A 21479-nucleotide genomic window follows, 5' to 3' on the forward strand; every position below is an offset into this window, starting at 1 on the left:
AAAATGTGCTGAACTCGTCCCATTGTAATTTCCAAACACTGGGACACTTGCAGTAGCGCCTGCACGTTGTCTGCTTTCCATCTGGAACAAGCAACAACGTGCAGGAGGGACCAACTGGGGCTTTCTTATTTAAGACTCCTGCTGGGCCTATAACAAAGGTCGAATTTGAGGGGTAATCAGGCCTCCTTCTGTTGGAGTCTCTTGGCTGGGAGTAGTCAGGAGCCTCACACCTGATGCAAATAAAGCAGAGGGGAAAAAAAGGCTCACACCTTGTTAGCACTTCACACATACTTAAGAGAGGTCGCTTTTCACTTTGTTCAGTCCCTGTTTAGGAGATGTGCATGCACTTTAAGAATGTCAGATGTGTTGGTCTTTCCCAGTATTTACACAAAGCAAATTGCATTTATATACAGCTTACTTTCCCTTGAGGAGGTGTTGAAATAATTTAAGTACCACTATTTTTCTTGTATAGCCCTACTCATCCCAATGCAGAGTGTTAGAGTGTTTTACATCAACATGTGCATATTACATGTACAATAAATTATAGGAGAGGTACTGTTACCTGTGAAGACTTGGGCACCATTTCAGCAACCCCTGATGAATTTTCTATGCGCCTTACTACTTTTTGCTCTCTACTGATGATGGGCTAAACCCAGAAACATGTGTCTAGAAATAACAGCACTACCTGCACCAACTTTGGTGAAAGACTACAGAAACTTTGAAAGTAAGCGTACTGCATTTACCAGGATGCAATGGAGTAAACTGTGCTGGAATGAGAGGCAGTGTGCGCCCTCCCCCGTGAATAAATTATATCATTATGTAAATTAATATACAGGATGTGTTACATAAAACTGGGGGACTGAAAGGTGAAGAAGTCACATAGCATCTTCCCTAGCTCACTGTGCTATTATCCTTGCAATGTGCTCATACGTACACATGATAGACCTGCTAGGCATATATGTGAGGACTTTAGATCTAATGTCACTTCTTGTGATGCCACTTTCTGGAAAGTCGTGGCTTGTGATGTCACTTTCTATTATGTAAATTCCTGTGATGCTATGTGTGGTCATGTGCTGATATGTCGGCGCCGTGATGTTGTGAACCGTGATCTCACGCACTTTGATGTCACTCGCAAACAGCCTAACTAGGTTAGTCCCACCACTTATATTTTTAGGACTTGCGCCCTGACTCCATCCATCATCTTGTTGTGTTTGGAAATGGATACCTTCATCTACTATAAATGTTTGCATTGCCATTTGCATAGCAAATTAGTTTACAGGATACGTAGTGTACAAACAACTTAAAACTAAAGGGTATAATTGTACAGTACTAGTACGTTTCAGAAGGTAGTAGATTCTCCTGTGGAACATATGAGCCAATATCTTTATATTTCAAGAACTAAGTGTACCAATAAATCACCAAAAAACATGAATCCCGAAACAGGTTCAATGAAGATTCAACGATATTATCATTCTCAATTTAGTCTAATATGCATGTTAGCATATTAAGTACAATTGTACACGTCCGTTGTAGAAATATTGGGCCTTTTCAACTATGACTGGGTATTTGCAATACATCTGTGTATGGTAAGGCAAGGATTAAATAAGGTTTACTAAACCACACTCCAAATTGCTCTGCCATGAACCACGCTTCATAAGTGTTGCAAGTTAAACACAATTGCATTGAAAGTGCACATGTGATAGGGAAGTGGATTGCAATTGCATTGCCAGGTCTTTTCAATAACATTGGCTTGTTTAACCCACTCACAGCCGTTGGTGGGCTGGGCTTGTTTCGGGCGTCTTTCCCGCGGTGGCGGCTCCTCCTCACTGCGAGAGTTGGCAGCGCTGCTCGATGCCTTTGTGTGAACTGCGCTCCGAGAGCGGATCGCACGCGCCGAGCCTGCCGCCAGCGCCCGGGGACCGATCGCAGGACAGGACCGCAGAGGAGGAGGAGGAGGGCACCGAGGATCCGCCGCAGCCTGCTCCGGGGGACAAGAGGCGCGCAGCCCGCACTTGTGGATAAACCCACAAACTGCCTGCGAGGAGCAGCATTGCACAAGTTACCTGCTGCTGCTGCCCGAGGAGCAGGTCCCTCTCCTCTCCGGACTCCCCCGCTAGGTCGGAGCTGCCCGGTTCCACTTGTTTCTCGCTCAGAAAGCCCCTGTAATGAGTTTTGCGAGCCCGCGGTGGATTGCAGTGGGGAAGGCGAGGCTTCCGCGCCAGTGAGCCCGGGACGCATCTTTCGGATATTGTGTGTGTTTCTGAACAGACGTCGCAAGTCAAGAGATAAAGGCAGAGCGGCGGAGTTCTGTGCTGGATGTGGGCAGTGACATGGACGTGAGATTCTACCCGCCAGCAGCTCCCGATCCCTCCGGTCCCGCAGGGCAGACCCCGTGCCTGGACCCCTACTACTACAAGGTGACGACCCTTTGTGCGCCGGGGTGGGTGCATGGATGGATGGGGGGGAGTGTGTCTGATGGGCGGGCGGGGGGTGCCCGCAGAGAGGACCCACTTCTACGAGGCGGGGTGCTGTAAACGCCAGTTCTGTCAATGAGTAACCCCTCAGGGCAAGGTTTGAATAGAGCAAACCAGCACGTTAAGCAGGCAGTTGAATGTGTGCGGCTGTGTCACAGGGGCTGAAGCCTTCACTCACACTTGCTGCAGCCGGTGCACGCACTAAGCGCTCCCGTGGCCCTCCGGGTCGGACCGGCCGGGAGGTGGAGGATTCCGGCTGGATGGAGCGGGCGTGATGTGCTGGTGTCACGCCCATGGGACTCTCAGCGGGCTGTTCCCTCCACACTCTGAGTCTGGGACACTAACCTAAGCACACTGCATATCTGTTTGTGGCAGGCACGCGCCCTGGATGTGATCCCCTGTGCTGGAGTGTCCCAGCGCTATGTTAGTATATAGTATGTATGTGTGCTGCGTTACTGCTCTAGTGGACCCAGCCAACACAAGGACACGCGCTTTGGCTGAAAAGCAGCCCGAGTCCATTTTTTTTCTTCTCGTTATACCCAGACTCGAGCGGTCTAAAACTAGCCCTCCCTCCCTGGAATATAGAATATGTAGGGGCTAAGCAAAGGTAAAATTGGACCTGAGGCTATTCACGTCTTTCCTGGTAAAAAAAACCAGCTATCACTGGAGTGGTGTCCCCCTGTCACTGCACCTGCTGCACTGGTGCAGTGTGCGCTCCTGGGTATGCACACAGACACATACTCTCTCGCGCTCTCTCACACACCTATACACACACACCCAAACACACACCCATACACATACTCACACCCATACACTCACACACACACATACACACACACATACACACATACATAAACACACTCACACACCCATACACTCACAAACATACATACACACACACTCACACACCCATAGGGACACACACACACCCATACACATACACATACACACATACACACACACACACATAGGGACACACTCTCACAAACACACACACACTGTGCTGGGGCAGGGCACAGGACATGCCGCTCTCGCCTTGACACTCCACAGTGTTAGAGCGCATGTACCCCTGGCGGCACTGACAACACAGGCGTCCATGTGCGCCTCGAGCTGGGAATCCTCTTAAATAAAAGGAGAGGCGCGTACGCCTAATTGCGGTGTTGTGATTGGAAGCACAATTGGTGCGGTGCCTGGAGATGATGATGGGCCTACAGCGCGGTCCTCTCGTCCCCGCATGCTGCCTCAGGGCGGCCGGCGTGGCCCACGCATGCTTTGTGTTGGTGCTGAGCGTCGGACCAGCGCGCACCACCCCCTGCTCTTAATTAATACTCAATGAGCTCTGCACGGTAAGCCGTGACAGGAAACTCCCGCCTGCACATTGCATATGCAATGAAGCCAGTGCTGTCATTGTTACTGCGCGGCGTCTGAGAGCCGGGGCCACACAATTGGCTTCCAGTTGCCCGGAAATCCTAGAGCCGGCGACCGTGCCACACATCCAAATGTTTTGTTTTTCAACCTGGAAATGCATTTTCTCTGTTACTCTTTTGTGAGAAGCGGTGGGTAGTTTATTCTCCACTCACACTTTCCTGTGTGCGGAATTAGGTTTTACACAGTTGTAACAAGCGCAATATAAAAATGTATAATCAGGAGCGACCTTTAAAATAACAATTGCAGGCGACTCGGCACAAAGAGAGCCTGCCAAGCAGTTTCAAATGCATTCTGAAGTATGAAGACGTGTTAAATATTTTTTGTAAACTGCGGGAGAGTTCAACACACTGTGTGCTACAGACTGGATATGCAACCTGTGTTACTTGTCCCAAGTGTGTAATGTCTCTAAAATAGCATGGTGTCAAGATCTTGACTGTTGAGGTCTCTCGCGTCCTGTAAAACACGGCTTTAACAGTGTGTGATCTTTTTTCAAACCCTTCCTTGAACAGCTCTGGAAAGCACAAACGCACATTCCCAGCGCAGGCACTAAAAAGATGGTTAACTACTCCCCTCACAGCTGATACAATCAAAGCGGTGCTTAGATAATGTGTAAATCACGAGACATCAATTTTTTAGTAAAACGCTGTCCGTGTTATGTCTCAAAAGTGAACAGTGTAATATTGTATCACGTATCGAATCGTAAACAATATACGGTTTTCTTCATACAGTAACAATATTGGACCAGATAGATTTGTTACCTCAAACTTTCCAACTACCCAATTATTTACATTTTTATACCATTGATTGTCTTCTTTGTAACTGATATATTTTGTATATATTGTTTAAATCGCACCTGGATCAGAATATATTTACTAAATGTTTGCAGCTGCAGCACATATATATATATATATATATATATATATATATATATATATATATATATATATATATATATGTGTGTATAAATATATATACATGCATACATATATATAAATATATATATAGCCCCACTTTGTCCCAGGAAGCAGTCTAATATCGCATTTCATGCACACATGAGAGAAGTTGTATAGATGTCATTGGCCTACACCAGGTATTGTCTCTCCCAATCAGTTTCGGTTAAGATTAATGATATTGGTAATTGGTGTTGTGCTTATGAAGCTGAGGCCTAATTATGAGCAGCAGAGACGGAATGGATAAGTGCTCCTAGGCCGAGATGCTGCTGCCGCGATCAGTCAGTGAGACCTACCCGACTGGCTGGCATGCGTCTGTATACTTCTCTTTCCGACCTTAGTACACAGTCTTATTTTCAAAGTCCAGTGCTTGCCGGGCTCGCACAACTGTCAGTAGGCTCTGGGTGGAGCACAGTGTCCTGAAGCATACAGTGCATGGCAGGTGAGCGCAGCCAAACAACAAGCTTGTGGCTAGTGTCACAGGGAAAAGCACCAAAACCCCAATGTATTCATTGGTGAAATAATGCCTCTGGTGTGTTTCAGTGGAAGACTGCAGAACAGTGACACAAATGTCAAAACAACTGAAGTGCCCTGTGGAGGTTCAACGGTAACAACGTCTCTACCTATGACCAGCAATTTCCAGATGAAAAAATACCTTTCAAGTTGAAAACATTTGCAGTTCCGGCCTATTTTTCAGATGTCAAATGTAGTTCAGTTGTCACCTATACCCCGTACACGATTCTATTAAGTTCGTTTTTCTGCGACTTTTATATCAAACAGTTGTTCGTTGAGTAACTGGATTGATTTTGCAACACATAACCGTGCATCTGCAGTTATTTAATTAGATGAACTCTAAAACAGCAACACGCCGTAGTAAACAAGCATGATAAACACACACTTTAAGAAGAACACGATCCCCCCAAGGGTATTTTCATTAATAGTGTTTGTTTACATGCAGATTACGCTTGTGTGCCGAGGCACGCTATCCCCTCATTTCAGTTTACTGTTTATGTGCAGAATCTTGATCGTTTTAAAACATGCTACGGCTCATCCCAGCCTGACCCTGTCTAGAACCGAGCAGAGTTATCGCGATGGATGTCCAGTCGTGAGGCTGTCGCCGGACAGGGCCTGTTGCAATGTTCGTCCATCCTCCGAGGACGCGCGCGCGCTCATCCATCGTGCAGATTTGCCACCGATCAGAGATTCGCCACGGCGGGCACTGGGCCGGGCTGGCACCCTCTCAGACGCATGTTTTCCCTCAGCATTCCGCTGGCAGCACCCCAGCCCTCATTTGTATGTCGAGAACTGTAAAATGCTTGTTCTGTTCTAAATGCTGCGCGGTTTCAGAAAGTATCAAGTGCCCCTTGTTCCCTAGCGGGCTTCCTGCGCTCTGGGCAATTGTTTACCCCGAGGCCTAGCGCCGCCGCGCCGGTAGGCAAGGGTGGCGGGTTTTAAAGTGAGCTGTATGGAGCGCACATCCACAGATGAAGACGTGCATTCCTCCTAGCACGTGTCCGCGCTGGGAAAACAGTCCGTGACACTTCACAAATGTGTTTTAATACGTTTCTATATTTTGATTTTCTTTATGCTGCTGTGGGTAGGAGATATCCAGGAAGCTGTCTCTTCTCGGTTCCTAACACCTGATACACGGTAGTCAAGTGCTGCTTTCGCAAAATGTACATACACGGGGGGCTTGGCAGACAGTGGTGCGGCTGGTGCAGTGGCACCGGGAGCCCAGGAGTGTGAAGGGCCTGGGGATGAGTGGCCCACTGGCCCCAGTTTCGGATGTCTCGTCATATCCAGCCGGCAGCAGGTTGAGCCCATTGTCACAACCTAGGACACACACTGACTGTCCTCCTGTGTAAACCCTCACCCCATCGCAAGAAGAGTTGTCAAGGAAAGGGGCCGTGCTCCGCTTGTGTAAACACTTGCCTCGCAGCGCTTGTCTCAGCCATACGAGGCGAGTGAACGGGCCCTGCGCACAGCGAGAGCGAGACTGGCCAGCTAGGCCCACCGCCAGGAGTGCTTGGGATGCGATGGCACCCCGGCCGCATCGCTGGGCAGCTGAGGGGGCACGCTGGCCCGGGCAGATACATTTAGACATGTCACCTAAAAGAGAACCATGAGGCATGCGGCTAATGAGCCCTCCGCCGCCCGTCAGCCGTGCAACGCAGCTCCGGCTGGCAGCGCGTTCATTCCCCTTTAATTGAAGCTAATGTTCAATCCAAAATAGTGTAGTGACAGCTTAAGCTCAACAGATGAGCTCTTTTGTAAAAATATGCTTCCATTGTTGTAGTATTTTAAGCTCCGTGCCTGCGCGCCTGCCAGCTCCTCCAACAGGGCTGCCGCGCTCATGATTTGTGAAGGCGCCGCCACTTTACCTCACAAATCTTCCCCGAGTATTCCCAAACGCGGTTTAAAAGCGGCTCCCGGCGAGGGCTCCTCTCCGAGGCGCGCGTCCGGGCCTTGTTTACCCCTATTGTTGGACGCGGCTGTCTGCTCACCTAGAGCCCGCTACTATAATCATATTTTGACACCGTTAGCAGAGGTCAGGGCCTGTGTTGACAGGGAGGCTGACCCCTGCCAGCGGTGGGAGGGAAAATAATGGCCTGCACTGCTCCCCACGGCGAGCCTCGCTGAGCGCTGCAAAGCGTCCAGCAGAGATATCCCTGGAAGTCCAGGGAGCGGAGAATCCAACGTTATCCATACGGATACCTGCGTGGCCGTGGTGAGGGGGGCCACAACCCGGCACTCCCCTTTATGAACAATATATTTGCATACCTTTTGTTTTAAAAGAAGAAACACCTGTTCACAACTGAACAACACCTTCGAAACTCTTTTACAAGATGTCAGCATTGGATATAGCAGGTATTCTCTGCTTATGATAAAGCCCCGTCCGTGCGCTGGAGAAGAAAACGCTTCGAGGGTTTGTGAGTGAAGGGAGTTGTTGTGAATTTGTTCCCTTTCTTCGTCCCCTCCCGTTCTGTTCCTAATCTCTCCCTGGGACGTCTCACAATGCCATTGACAATTTGTTAGTGGTTTTCAGAAAAGTGGTTTAGACAGAAGACGCTGATGTGAGCTTCACTTTGCCACTTCTAGGTAGCCAATAGCACAGATGATTTTTTGAGGGTGTTTCCTTTTCGCAAACCTTTCTCTGCGTTTGTTCGGCCCGAAATAGGCATTATACAAATTCTGAAGTGACTGTACTGTTTTGTTTTTGCATACAATGCAAATAAGCTTGATATTTACATATTGTAATCTTGGTTTAGCGTGACACAAACACGCACATTTTCAGTACACCACGAACATATTTACGTAATGGTGGATTATTTGTGTTTTCCTGTTACTGGCGAACAATACTCTTATTGCTATTTCCTGTGGTCCCTTTCACTTAGTCAATGTCAATTTTGGTGACATATTTTTTTGCTAAACTCAGATATGTTACAGCGATTTAGACCTCATTGACTTTATCATGAATGTGGCAGCGAACCAACAATTGGATGTTTTTCAATTTTAACGCCTGGCAGAATAAAGTGTACATATATGACATTTACTTAGAGAGTATGAGATGGTGTCTAAGCATAATATATCTTAGTGCATCAGCAAATGAATAAATAAAAACAATAATTTTGAAAAATGCATCACGCATGGTCTCAAGCCGCTGATAGAGAAAAGACGTAATGGAAGAAATTATGTTTCTAAGTATAGAGCATTGAACTGTAATAAGAGTTTAGGGATATGGAAAGCAATTGGCCAGTGAAAAAAGTAATTCAGCGGAAATGGAAGAGTAGATGCCATCTCGAAGTCGATAACGGACCAATGATCTCACAAAGTTCGCGACAATGGAGAGGCTTATTTCTGCCAACAGAGGCACAGACGATGTTTTTCCACATCATGGGTTTATTCGAGGGGAGCTACTGGAGTGTTGTTTAATAGACACTGCTGGTTTTGTATGAGATGATAACGCAAATGCCATTGGGGTTCCTCTCCCCTTTATTTGCATGATCTTTGTCCTGGAGTGGTTAACACATTGATACAGTTTTTTTATAGTGACAATTTAATATAAATTTAAAATAAGAAAGAAAGACAGAAAAAGAAGACTAGACCATCTGAGGCTGTCAGTTATTGAGGGCTATTCCGCAGTGAAAACCTATGTGATAGAGTGCCTGTTAAGCCTGACTGATTACATCATTCGAGGTGATGCACATCAGTCTTTGTGTAAGAACCAGGCTATTTTCCCTACTGTCAAAAGGGATCACTTCCAACATGTGGTCAGCTTCTAGGAGACTTCATACAGTAATTACCCTACAGATTGACATTGGTGGTCTTGGAGCTCCCTTAGCTATGCTTAAATGAAATATCTTTCCTGAGTGCTGGTGTTTGTTCGATCTCAGGATCCTTTCAAAAAGTGATCTTCCTCTTACTGCAAGTTTATCTGTTGTGGATTCCAATCTATTTTCAGCTGCAGTTAAGAAATAAGGACAAATATGGTTACCGTGAACATGTACTTTGCCACCTTCCTAAGAGTCTATCAATGTGTATCTGCTAAAATAAGCATTTATTGAAGGGCATGACATATAAGGATGGATATAATTGCCAAAAAAGACTCGCATGTCTCCTGACATTTAAAGGCTAAGGGTACTAATAAATAGTTGCCACACGTTCCAAGATATCTGTATTTTAGATAACCAGTTAGTCTTGTTTGTGGGAGTTGTATTTGCAAAAAAGGCATGCACTAGTTCATTTGTGGGGTCCATTCAATTAAAATATCACTCCCTTGCATCTGACGAACACATTTTATCGTTTTTAAGTGCCTTATGCCTCAAAGTGTACCCCGAACTAGATAGTAGTGTGTAAGATTTGCTTAAGCCTTATTCAGGTTGGAAGGTAATACGACTCTCTCAATTGTATTTGGTGCCACTGCTCTGCTACAATTATAGAATATTGCCACTATGTTTCGTTTTTTCCATATCTAATTTTACCATCCTGGTGCAAAAAAGCCTTCATGTTGTAAGTCTTTTGGAAGAGTTTAAATTACAAGTTTAGGCATAAACAGTTAGTCTCATCTAGCGTAAATTTAGCACATGTGTTTAATTTCGTGAGGTGCTGTGAGGCCATCACTGTCAGGATAGGGTTAAAAACGAAATTAGCTGGTTAATGTTTCCTGTTCCGGCTTCCACAGTGCAGACAGGCTAGCCAATGTCACTGTGAGGTATCACTTGGTACAACATTTGTCAGCTTAGTCAAACTCAAACCTGAACATTGCAAGAGGCATTAGGCCGAAGATGAAGGCACAATCCAGAACACACAAGATGTAACGAGCTGACGATACTGACGTGCACAACATATGAATAATGAACATTTACTAGCTTAATACTTCTACACATTTAGACCAGAAATATAATTACTCGAGATTAAAATTCTTTTAATTGTTGAGTGGAGTTTATTGTTTTAGTCCCACAGTAATTGTTTTTTATCATAAGGGACTATAAAAATATGTAGCGGTCACTTTGGTTCATTTTTTGCAGGATCAGGGTAATGGGGCTGACTGGCCTCTGAGTGGACTGAGCAAAATGCTGTGAATTGTTTTGTCTTCAAGGAAAGGTTGTCTTGGATAAATAAGATATTATTTTGCCCAATTGGTTCAAACCAAGGCAGGTCATAATTGGCTTCGATGACCTAACATTGACTAAATGAGAGCCCTTGGTGAAACAGTCTTAAAGCCTTTAAAAAAAGTTCTAAGTGAAAGACGCCTTACAAGAGGCCAAACCAGTCTAGAAGGCCATCAGCTCAATCAAGCACGTTTTCTCCACTCAGTTCTCTCATAAACCAACTTCTGGAGAAAACTTCTCTTAAGTGAATGCAAGTATCAGGTTTTGTCCGAAATGAGTTCCATTGTCTTGGTTTAGTTTAGCGGTTTGACACAGCAATATATTTCAAGACAAAGACAATGATTCTAACAGGGTAAGTGCTGAAAGTGGTTGAAGCAGGATGTGTTGTCCCCCCTCTGAAGCAGCAGTTACCTTTGGACGGTCATTTGTAGGTGCTAAGCTACTTTTAAAACTGATGGACTGGAAAGGCTATCCTATAATTCATGATAACCTCTGCTGTTTCAACAAGTTACTCCTAATCCCTCTCACAGTTCTTTTCATGTTGAACTTATTTTTTCCTAGTCCTTTGGCATCAGTTATCCTATCCTTTGTGCTACTAACTGCAGTGCGGTAGGTGGAGACCTCCATCTTGCATTTTTGGCACATAGATTAGAGGTGATGGTTTAAGACTTCTTGGAATGCAAACTCTGCTCTTTGTCGAGCTCATACGAAGTTGACCTGCCAGCTCCCTCCATCTCTTAAGGATAGAGGTTCTCTGGATTTTCATGCACAATACCTTGAGCAGAAGTATAAGTCTTGTAACCTCTGGCATGAGGTTTAACTCCAAAGAATTTTAAGTAAAATGGTCCAGTTTTGGTCACAATAGAGTGGAATCCTGAAATGTGTAGCCCAACAGTGATTACTGAGTGGTCTCCTAAACCAGGCCGCCTTCCTGTTTCATTGTGATTTCCCTCCTTACATCTGACATCCTGGGTCTGTTTTCCCACCAGCAAAACATGAGTATCCGAACGAGATGATTGGAAAATGGTGCCCCACGTCAGAAAACAAAAGATTGATTACATCTGAGGGCTTGGACAGGGTAGCCTCCCTTCCTAGCTGGCTCTGAATTTTCATATGTATATGAACATGATCTCTGTTCACAAATGGAGGTACCTTTAGCTAAAACGTTGCACTTCGGCTTAAATAATCAAATGAGGAGTACTTAGCGACATGCATGACTGAAATTATAAAGACTTTTTTCACAAGTTCTTTGGAACATTCACCAATGAACTGTCATAGGAAATGGGAGAAACATGCCCGGAAATGTTCACTAGTGTTACAAGTTATGGCGAGTATGTTTAACATGATCAAGTTTGAAAGGAAGGTTATTTACACAAAAGCAAGTGGGGTCATAGTGACCCAAACTTCAATTGCAGAACGTGGTCTCCTTTGGAAATCTCATACGGGGTATCAAGTCAGTCTGTCCTCAGGTAATTTCAATGTTATGCTTTAACCACACTAAAAAACGTAATTATTTTTAGAAGCATGTTTTTGGAAAACTCCAAAATTAGTTGTACCGTTTTTGACCATTTTGCCTGTGTACCGAAGTTGAGACACATCCATTTGTCACAAGTTATGAGAAATAAATTAACTCTTAGGTTTAAATCTCAATGCTGACCTATAGGAGAATAGAGTCATTTTGTAAACTCGTATAGAGCTTTCAGGGTATATTGTACCCTGGTGGGTAGATTTCCTGCACTTCCCTGTAAATAATGGAAGCTACATACGCATTAAGAGTTTCCATTTAGACGAACACATATAGTTCTGGTTAAAGTGAACAGGGCTAGAACACTTAGCTTAAGTGCACCCGAGGTACAGAGAGGCAAACCATTTTGTGGCTAATCAGCCATTAGATGGTTCTCTCATTGTTGTGGTTTAAGAAACCCATGTGTACTGCTATCTTTGCAAATATACGGGCAGCCTATAATCATTTATAGTCCTGTTTTCATAAAATGTGTAGGATGTCTTTTTTTTCCTCAGCCTTGGGCACCAGCCTACATTGCGTAGATTCCCGATGGGTAAAACCCAGACAAAACTTGGGCAAATATTATCCTTAACAGATTTTGTTTCTAATGCTTATCAGTGGGGAAATGTATTTACCCACTTGGTCTGATTTCCCTGCTGAGGCAGTTGGAAGGTTTAACAGGGTAGTTGATGAATGTACAGGTGACCATATGAACAGGACTAGGTGTCTATATTTTCGATAGCAACCAACTTTAGCAGACATTTTGGAGTCCCCAGACATTTGGTGATAACATACATTAAGCTACCTATGATCCGAATAATTAACACTCTCTCCTAACTAAGACAAAAAAGACTCTGCTTGGACAGTTCCTATTTTTAGGGTCTACTCCAGTACAACATCTCAGCTGGGGCCATATTGATAAATTCTCTCATTTTTACCAACAGTATGTATTATTTGCCTTAATGTCCTTCAGTGAGCAGTCTCTGTCTTTCACTTTTAAGGTCCCGAAAATGGCTGAAGACAGGCAATGGTGATTGGCATCAGTGATTAAAGTAACACTAATATAGGATCTTCTCTTCGAAGGGTGTATTCAGTCTTCAACTTTAAAAGGAGGAAGCATTTCTAAATAAGCAAAGTAAACTGACATCACAGACTTAAAAATCATGGATAAAACATGTTTACAGATTATGCCTCAATGTACTAAATGTTTAATAGTGGCAAACATTTATATACAGTCACTTCTCGCTCTCTGCCATAACTAATCACACCAGATAGTGTTGTGGTTAGTGGAAGATTTGTTTGAAGGAGATTGAAGACACACACCAATTTATATTTTAACACTTAAAATTTCCTCAGTGACTAGTCCAATATCACTGCGAAGTCCACTTTGAATATCTGCCTGTTTGTGTATATATGGTGAAACTGATTGGAGCAAAAACATTATATGAGGGACATGGTACCTGTTATGCCCTGCAGCTCAAAATGCACAAACCCTTACATAAAAAAACTGATGTGTGTTCAGCAGAATCAGATTAAGCCCGATGTCACAGCTACAGTCAAAGTCGAGTGTGACTGAGGCCTGGTGAGGCCTCCTACCCTTGGATGGAAAATTACCTTTCTATTTTAATACTTTTGGGACTAGTACTTGTAATATTGCTCTGTCTTATTTATTTAGGTTTTACAAAAAGTCTATTTAAACCAGTGCTTTTAAAAAAGTATATAATTTCCGTTGCTAAATGTGTAAAGGTTTTATGAATCAATTTAAACTTCATATAACATTCAGAATTTCAGGTAGACTTTGAAAAAAATGATTCAATTCTTGCAGTCTGATAAATGTTGACCATCGCAAAAATCGAAAGCAAAGTAAGACAATTTCAACAAAATTGTGATATTGTGAATCGCTTCACTAAGTTTCCAAACACACTTAAAATAGTTGCACTAGCGTAATTTTCTCCACTGATTACCGGGCACATTATTCAGTGAAACAATGTTTTTCAAGCTAAAGGAACAAGCAGGCGTAATTCAGTTCTACTTGGGGGTCGCTTCTCTGGCTTGGTAATAGGGTATCAGCATTTCTCCAAAGGGTTTCTTTTCCAATGAAATAGTCAAAGCACAATAAAGGCAAGATTCTGTCTATTCTTTTGCCAAGAAATAATTTCTCCTTATCTATTTCGGATAGCATAAAGTCAGGGTCAGCCAAGTGTAACAGCTTTTTAGGCCAGATTTACTATATGTTGAGCACATTGTGCAGATACCATTGCCAACTGCTCAAGCCGTGGACCATGCAGCGACCTCCTCGTTGAATGTATATAGCTTAATAGCCCAAGCCTTCGTCTATACAGTGAGTTGTCTCTTCCTGATAGGTTTGCTGATGAGCCTAGAAGCGAGGCTTGCAGTGACATTTGCAGGGTGAGCATTGTGCGAGAGGGCCAGTTCCCATGGTTACAAGTGACTGACTATATGAAGAATAGTTAGATCACAGGCACAATTCTCACATTGTTCTGAATAGGCTTCTTTTCCCAAGTGTACATTGATCTGCACATGTTCTGATAGCTGAACGCCATTATTGGGAGCACGCTCGTTGATAATTATAGATGCACTTACACATTCGTCACCTTTTATGTCCTTTAACATCTTACTATCTCCCCATTGGAAGCCCAACTACAACTAACGGAATTATCATGCAACTGCGTATATCCGGGCGAAGGAGTGGAATTAATTTTGTTGTTAAAACGAAATATAAGCTAGTGACTTGAGTATCTTGAGAATGATACTCAAGGCAATATTGCCATGTGATCTAATTGTTCATTTGGTGCAATTTTCCCCACATCACTGCCTTAATTGTATTTATTTTTTGTTTATATTTAGTAGAAGTAATACCAGCTAAAATATTCTGGTCCTAAAATATGATTTAGAGAGATTTGCGCAATTATTTTATGCTCCACTCAGGAACACTGAATTGCATATGTTGCAAATAAAATATTTTAAGGGGTTTACTTTTTCAGTCACCTGTGCAGCTCTCTCCAGGCCCATAAAACCAACAAAAATGAATGACACATATATCGATTGAACTTACAAAACCCTGACTTGTATCAGATGCAGAGTATTAAAGAATATTTAAAATACACATTTAGTGGTAGTTCCCCTGTTCAAAGCTGTGTATCACGAGTCATACAAAACAATTGCCTCTCAATCGCAGTTGGGGCCTCAGAGAACAGTTTAGGTACATCATCTTTCACTACAGCTGAGACACATAGCGCAGGGATTTCTATTGATAAAAAGAAATGTATTGGTTGATTTGAAAATATAAAAAATAATTATTAAAAAACTTCCCTATTTCTTTAATATCTTGCGCCTTAACGCTGCAAGAAAGACACAAGAGACAAAAATATTTATTTTACATGTTGTGCTCCCTGTCAAGCAAAAGTTCAAGTTTAGCTACAAAGTATCACCCTTTGTTGCCCCCTGCTGGTGACACACATGATTCGCTTTATTGACACCCAGACCTAAAGCAATCAAATTCGAGGTTCTGAAGCTATGCCTTAACATTGCTTTTTTAGCTGCCTTTTACCAGTACTTTTTTAAGCAACTTTGAGAAAATTATTAATGGCACACAATCCAAGTTGTTAAATAACAAAAGAAAGATTAATATAGTGCAAACCTTTTACAGTAACACATTTTCATTTTCAGTTGCTTTCATTTTATTTTGAAGATCTTCAAGGGTGCAATATTTGATAGGATTACTTTTCTCAGAAAGCTAGGAGCCTCACAGCAGCCCTAAGAGTAGTGTTTTCCTGGTCGAGTCCCAGCAGAGTAAGGCTACAGGCTGATAGATTTGTTTCCCCATCTGATGCTGCACTGCACATTACAGGATACATTTGTGTAGTTTGTACTGCAAGCTAGTACATCATCTCAGATTTATTTCCGCATTTCAGTCCGTGGTTTGTTATCTATCTCTGCTCTTTGCGGTGGTAGAGAATTGTCTAAAAGTACATAGCATGGCACGGCAGAAAGCTCTGTAAAATCACACTGTTATCTTCCAATGAACGGGTTACAGCAATGCATCATGGGTAAATATTTTGTGTAACTGAGATATACATTTAAAAACAAATATTTAGGAAATGAGAAAAGCAAAGTAAAACGAATTGGCAGGTTTTAAACTGTGCATAGTGCTGCATAAGCACTCTGTAGACATAACGGCGTAAAAGTCATATGCTGCCTTTAGAACTATAAGATAGAATCACCAAGATATCCATGGGACATGTCATCGCTAAAACCGGCAAAAAGGTCATGACCTTTCTTCCACATAGTTGAAATTCCGTTTCAGAGTCCTAGTTTAATCTGCATTTGAGTGGGCTTTGTGTATTGCTTGGCTTGTGAGGATCATGTTCTGCTACTGACGCTCACTGGAACCTGTTGGTTAATATGACCAAAGTTCATTCCTAAAATCCGTATAGGCTCACAGTTTCATGGCAAGTCTAGGCCTTCCCGGAAGTGTCCATTTTTGACTAACAGCGCTTAGTGTCACAGCTACAATAATCTAGCCTCTAACTGTGCTGGTTCTTGCAAGATGAGACACACATGAGGTTGAAATACCCCCCACCCCTCAGATTTAAATGAGGTACCTTTCTTTGTATTGAACAGCTCTTCCTACCATAAGAAATGCACAAAGAAGATAAAAGCAAATAATACATAAAGTCACTACTTGCTATGCATAACAGTTGAATCTAAATTGTTTGCTGCCATCTACAGTTGCATAACTTTAACTCTGCTGAAATAAAGTGGGTATCATCCTAAAAATGTCCTTCATCGTGGTATGATGACAATTTGGCAAAGTTAATACCTCCTAATATAGTATTTTTCATAGATCAGGCAGATTCCTGTTGATTCCCAGGAGAAAAACAATGGCTAAGTATACTTGAGGCCCGTTATTACAGACACAACTGCCTGCCTACACTAACAGTACATTTATTCCACCATTCAGTTGTATTCACGCAAAAGCAGTTTAAAAAATGTATCTTCTTACATCCAAACAGGTGTTAAAATGGGCAATCTTCCTGTTGTATCATCCACCTGCATCATTTTGGCAGGTACTCCCGTGGAGCATTTGGAAAAAGTGGCAACTCTTTGTATAGCTATGAAGGGCTGTGCTGTGCACAGAGATCACAGAGCTGTATTTTCCAATGTAGGAGAAGTCTACCATAGCTCCATTAGTATCAACGCAGTACATCTCCATTAGAAGAGCCCAAATGATTTTGTGGCAGGGGTTGCATTTAGTAGAACCTAAACTATGTGAGTTGAAATACCTCATGTTTGTTTTCAGTTACACCAGTGACACGTGCTTCTTCGGCTTAAGGCTCTTATCATGGCCGCCAAACTATTAAAGTTGTCTTGAAAATTATATCTAAAGTTTTAGGGTTCTGATTCATCACTCATTCTTTATTTTATTTTTTTACTTTTATGTCTCTACTGGACTCACAATACATGTGTGGACCTTCCTTTTGTCCCTTCTAGTGGGTGCTTAGACATTTGTTAGACTTTTTACAACGAATAGCATTGTCTCCAGTAGGGGAACATGCATCCTCCATTTTTGTATTGTGTATCTGCTGGACACACATTGTAACAATTCATATAAACCAAGGGAGATCGCTCACTTCAGTGTTGCATATTTATGTTAAATCTCTATGGTCTCAGACGAGTACTAGAAATTTGAAGAGGCTTAAAGGCATTAAAGATCCTGTCTCACAATGGCTCACCATTTATCTCTATGAAATATGGAATCCAAAGCTGTTATTCTCATGACATCCGCAAAATCAAGTTACACTTGGATCAGTTCCTTACTGTTTCCCTAAATTACATTTTTTATTTGCACAAGTTTCAAATAGGAGCCTTTGCCCAAGAATGTCATCTTCATGGAAGAAATGCGATCTCCGTTCAATATATTGAAAAGAGGCATATTTCTACAAGCTCTTTCATATTTCCCACTAGATATTCATTGAGCCAGTTGTAAGGGCCAGCATTGCATATCTAGAATGCTGCTATTTACTCTAGATGCAAAAACAATGATTTTTGTTACAGTAATGGCAATGGATCTGACGCACATTTAAGATGCCATGGGACACATTCCTACATCTAGTCAGCTTGCACGTTGGTCTCTTCAGCTGGTCATGGACAACCTTCAGACAGTGGTGCGGAAAACTTTCCACTAAGCAGATAGGGCTCAGAGCTAGGATGACAGAAAGTGGCTCTACATTGGGTGGAGTAAGGGGATTAAGAGATCAGGCCTTGCATGGGAAGCAGGAACAAAGGCTGCAAGCTAGAGTAAAGAGCACACACTACTTTTGACAGAATGATCACATATATCTTAATCACTGAACTTATAATACACAAGATGAGACAGACTTAAACAAAGCTCAAAGTGCAACAACTGGTATTGGAATGAGTAGAGTTATAGAGATGACCCTGACCATCAAGATGGACCTCTGAGATGAGAGAGTAATTCTAAACATATGACAAAATCAGAGAGGTGAGTTTCAGAGAGGGAAAGGGCTTGTAACTCTCCTCAAGTTTAGAATGTTTGGCCCAATCTTTGGCCGAGGAAAGTGTTTCAGTATAATTCTTTTATAAATTAATATGTCTGAAGTATGACGAGTGACAAAATCTATGTTTGTCCTGGTTAAGAACTGTCCCAGAATTCATGTATAGGTAATTCATGTGTGATTCGCGTAGCACCTATAATAAATCTTATGTCCCAAGACAGTGCTCAGGGGAGGAGACCAACAGCCCAGCAGAGTCCAAATGCCAACACCACATTAGACTGCAGGTGGCAGAAATAACATCCTTTCAGAGCTACTGGTACCTTATGCTAGGGTTCTGTCATCATATCCCAGTACCTTGTAAACATCTGGATGCAGGTGAATTAATCCATGCAGCTATTCTGTTTGTACTATAAAAGTCCCTCTCAAATATTCAAGGGTTTTTATAAATGCTCAATGGTTCTGCCAATTGACATAAATAGACCACACTTTCCAGCCTGGCCAAATTTGAAGCTGGCAGGAGGCTCAAACATCATGTGATTCTGGGCAAATCACGTAATCTTCCTGTGCTTAAATAAAAGGAATGTCTCAGTTTGTAATGCAACTGGTGATCATGTAAAGCGCTCTGATACATTCAGGTCGAGTTTGCGCTATATAAAAACTGCAACCAAAAAAAAACCCAGAATGCTTTACAGATAGCATTATTGATACTGGATTCATATTGGAATTTATAGACCGGTTCATCAACTGGCCACAATACTAATGACTTTTTATCGTCTGAATTTCATTGCCAAGAAATTCATGGGTTTAGATTCTGCTTGATGTTTACGTGACCCTATAAGAACAACCAAAAACAGTACTTTTTATTCATGTCAGTCATTAGAAGTGTTCCTGGTGCCCTTGGGCAGTGGTATCCTCGCAATGAGCTACAAGGATTGTAGCACCTGTTATTCTTCCTCCAGGGTGGGAAAGTGTTATCATGAAGATCTGGCTTCTAAGTGACAACAGTACTAACCTTAACACTTCCCCAGGGCCATTATATGAAGCTGCACCATCAATATTCTCTAAGCTATTTCTGGTCCAGACAAGTACATAGTGCTCACATATATATCATTGTATACGGTAATCCTGCCCTCTCCAATCCCAAGGTGATTTTAGATTGTTTCTCGAGCTAATTTCTTTTCAAGACTTGACAAAGCCTTCGGTTTGGATAATCTCCAAAGCATGGATGTTGCCAAGCCTCTCCATTTTTTTGCCATAATTCCATTACAAAAATGGCGGCTTCAGCTGGCTCACTTGACACTCCCCTGGCAAACAAGTTAAATGAACTTACGCTGACTGCCGCCTCATCTCGTGTTTCTCTCCTTACTACAGATCTGCAGAGAGTTCAAAGTGATTTTCAGCAGAGCCAAAGCTGCATCTATGCCATTCCAGCAGCCTACGTACCGCTGTGACGTGCGGCGCAGCCACGCTGGGTCACGCACGCGCCCTTTACTCGACGTGCCAGCCTCAGAGCTGATGCTTAGTTTGGCAACGCCTCAGCGCGTTGACTTTCCCATTTACTGTCATCGCCTCACAAACTGCGGTGAGCTGGAAACTTGTGCCAGACAAGGAGCAAGTTGTAAATTTGAAGTAGCTACATGTTCACGTTAGGTCTAATTACTAACCGTACTGCAGCCGAGGCCCGTAGTCCACGCACTGCTGAATATAGTGTGTAACTCGTTCCTGTAATGAACCCGCTAAAGTTTCTCATCCGAAAGGATAGATGGCGCACTTTAAATATATTACTGTATAGTGTGCAGGGTGGAATGTATATAGGGCCCACGCCACTTCAAAGCGAATATAGCAGTGGATTTCAGGGACAATATATGTATATTTATTGACAATACATAACGGCATAAGATTTCATAACTGGAACGGCTGAAGTGGAGGCCCCTTAGTAGGAAATTGTTTTTCCACTAAGAAAGCAATTGGGCCGTTTTGCGTCCGTGCAGTGGACTGCCTGCTTGTTGATAATGAGGGGAGAACCGACTTGCCCTGAATTGATGTTAACCAGGGCTGTTCAAGCCATTTGCATGACTAGACATAATTGAAGTGGCTGAATTAACTGTCGCGCTTAAAAAAAAAAGCCCACAAAGGCAGATTTTGTTTACAGGGACTCAATGAATAGCAGCATTCAGTGAGACAACACCGAAGCAATATGTATTCCGAGAACTATTGTCTGTGTGCAGCTGTGACCACAAGATGTTGCCAGTTTGTACCGTAGATAGAAACAAAAAGAAGCAACAGAGTACAAGCGAAGAAACTTTTGAAGCAAGGTTACAGGAACCTTTGGAGTGGTAAGATTGGGTAAGGCGCGCTTGCTCATGATTTAAAAAACGTTTAATGGTATGCGAGAGTGAGAAAGAGACAAACAACACAAGCTGTGAAAAGGGAATACAGTATTCATCTGGACCAGAAGATTCATTTCTAGATGATTTCTATTGATACCGGATCATACATTAAACGTTTGATCAGTCCTGTGGCTTCTTCTAGAAGCCCGTGTGTGGTGAAGTGATTTTACGATGATGAGCCAGCCTTACACTACATGTTATTAAGTATCAGTATCAGTTGTGTATTGGACTCCCTGTATTGTGCCTGGCCTTTTTGACAGTAAACCAGTATGGGTTCAAAAACCTTACCCTGCCAGACTGACTGAGTCTTCCATGATTTACAGTTGCCTGAAGGGACGTGTAGCAACAAGAAGTCACACACTATCTTCAATGAAAAGAAACTTTATTCCACGCCTAGCTTGCCTTCATAAGTAAGACCTGTTAGTAGGTTACCTTATACAGGGCCACTGGAATTATGAGGCACGAGAAAGCCAAATGATGTGTCAGGGTTGAGTAAATTATGCAGCAAGAATAGGCAAATTATGTGGCAAAATGCAGCTCATTTTGTCAAATTACTACTTCATTTTGTCATTTATAAACTTG

General features: G+C 42.8%; 1 protein-coding gene across 2 annotated transcripts in view; it reads left to right on the top strand.

Annotated features, from left to right (window-relative positions):
• The first annotated feature begins 1825 nt into the window (after nt 1-1825).
• TOX (thymocyte selection associated high mobility group box) overlaps nt 1826-21479 on the top strand; it is a 337263-nt gene continuing 317609 nt past the window's right edge. Inside the window, exon 1 of one of the 2 annotated variants that reach the window (XM_078687266.1) lies at nt 1826-2417. In XM_078687266.1, coding sequence (XP_078543392.1) covers nt 2331-2417 — 87 coding nt within the window. In that variant the 5' untranslated portion in view covers nt 1826-2330. The remainder of the gene's footprint in view (nt 2418-21479) is intronic. The other variant, XM_078687267.1, reaches the window with a different exon arrangement.

This window comes from Lissotriton helveticus, chromosome 4_1 (assembly GCF_964261635.1).
Source record: "Lissotriton helveticus chromosome 4_1, aLisHel1.1, whole genome shotgun sequence".
NCBI lineage: Eukaryota > Metazoa > Chordata > Amphibia > Caudata > Salamandridae > Lissotriton > Lissotriton helveticus.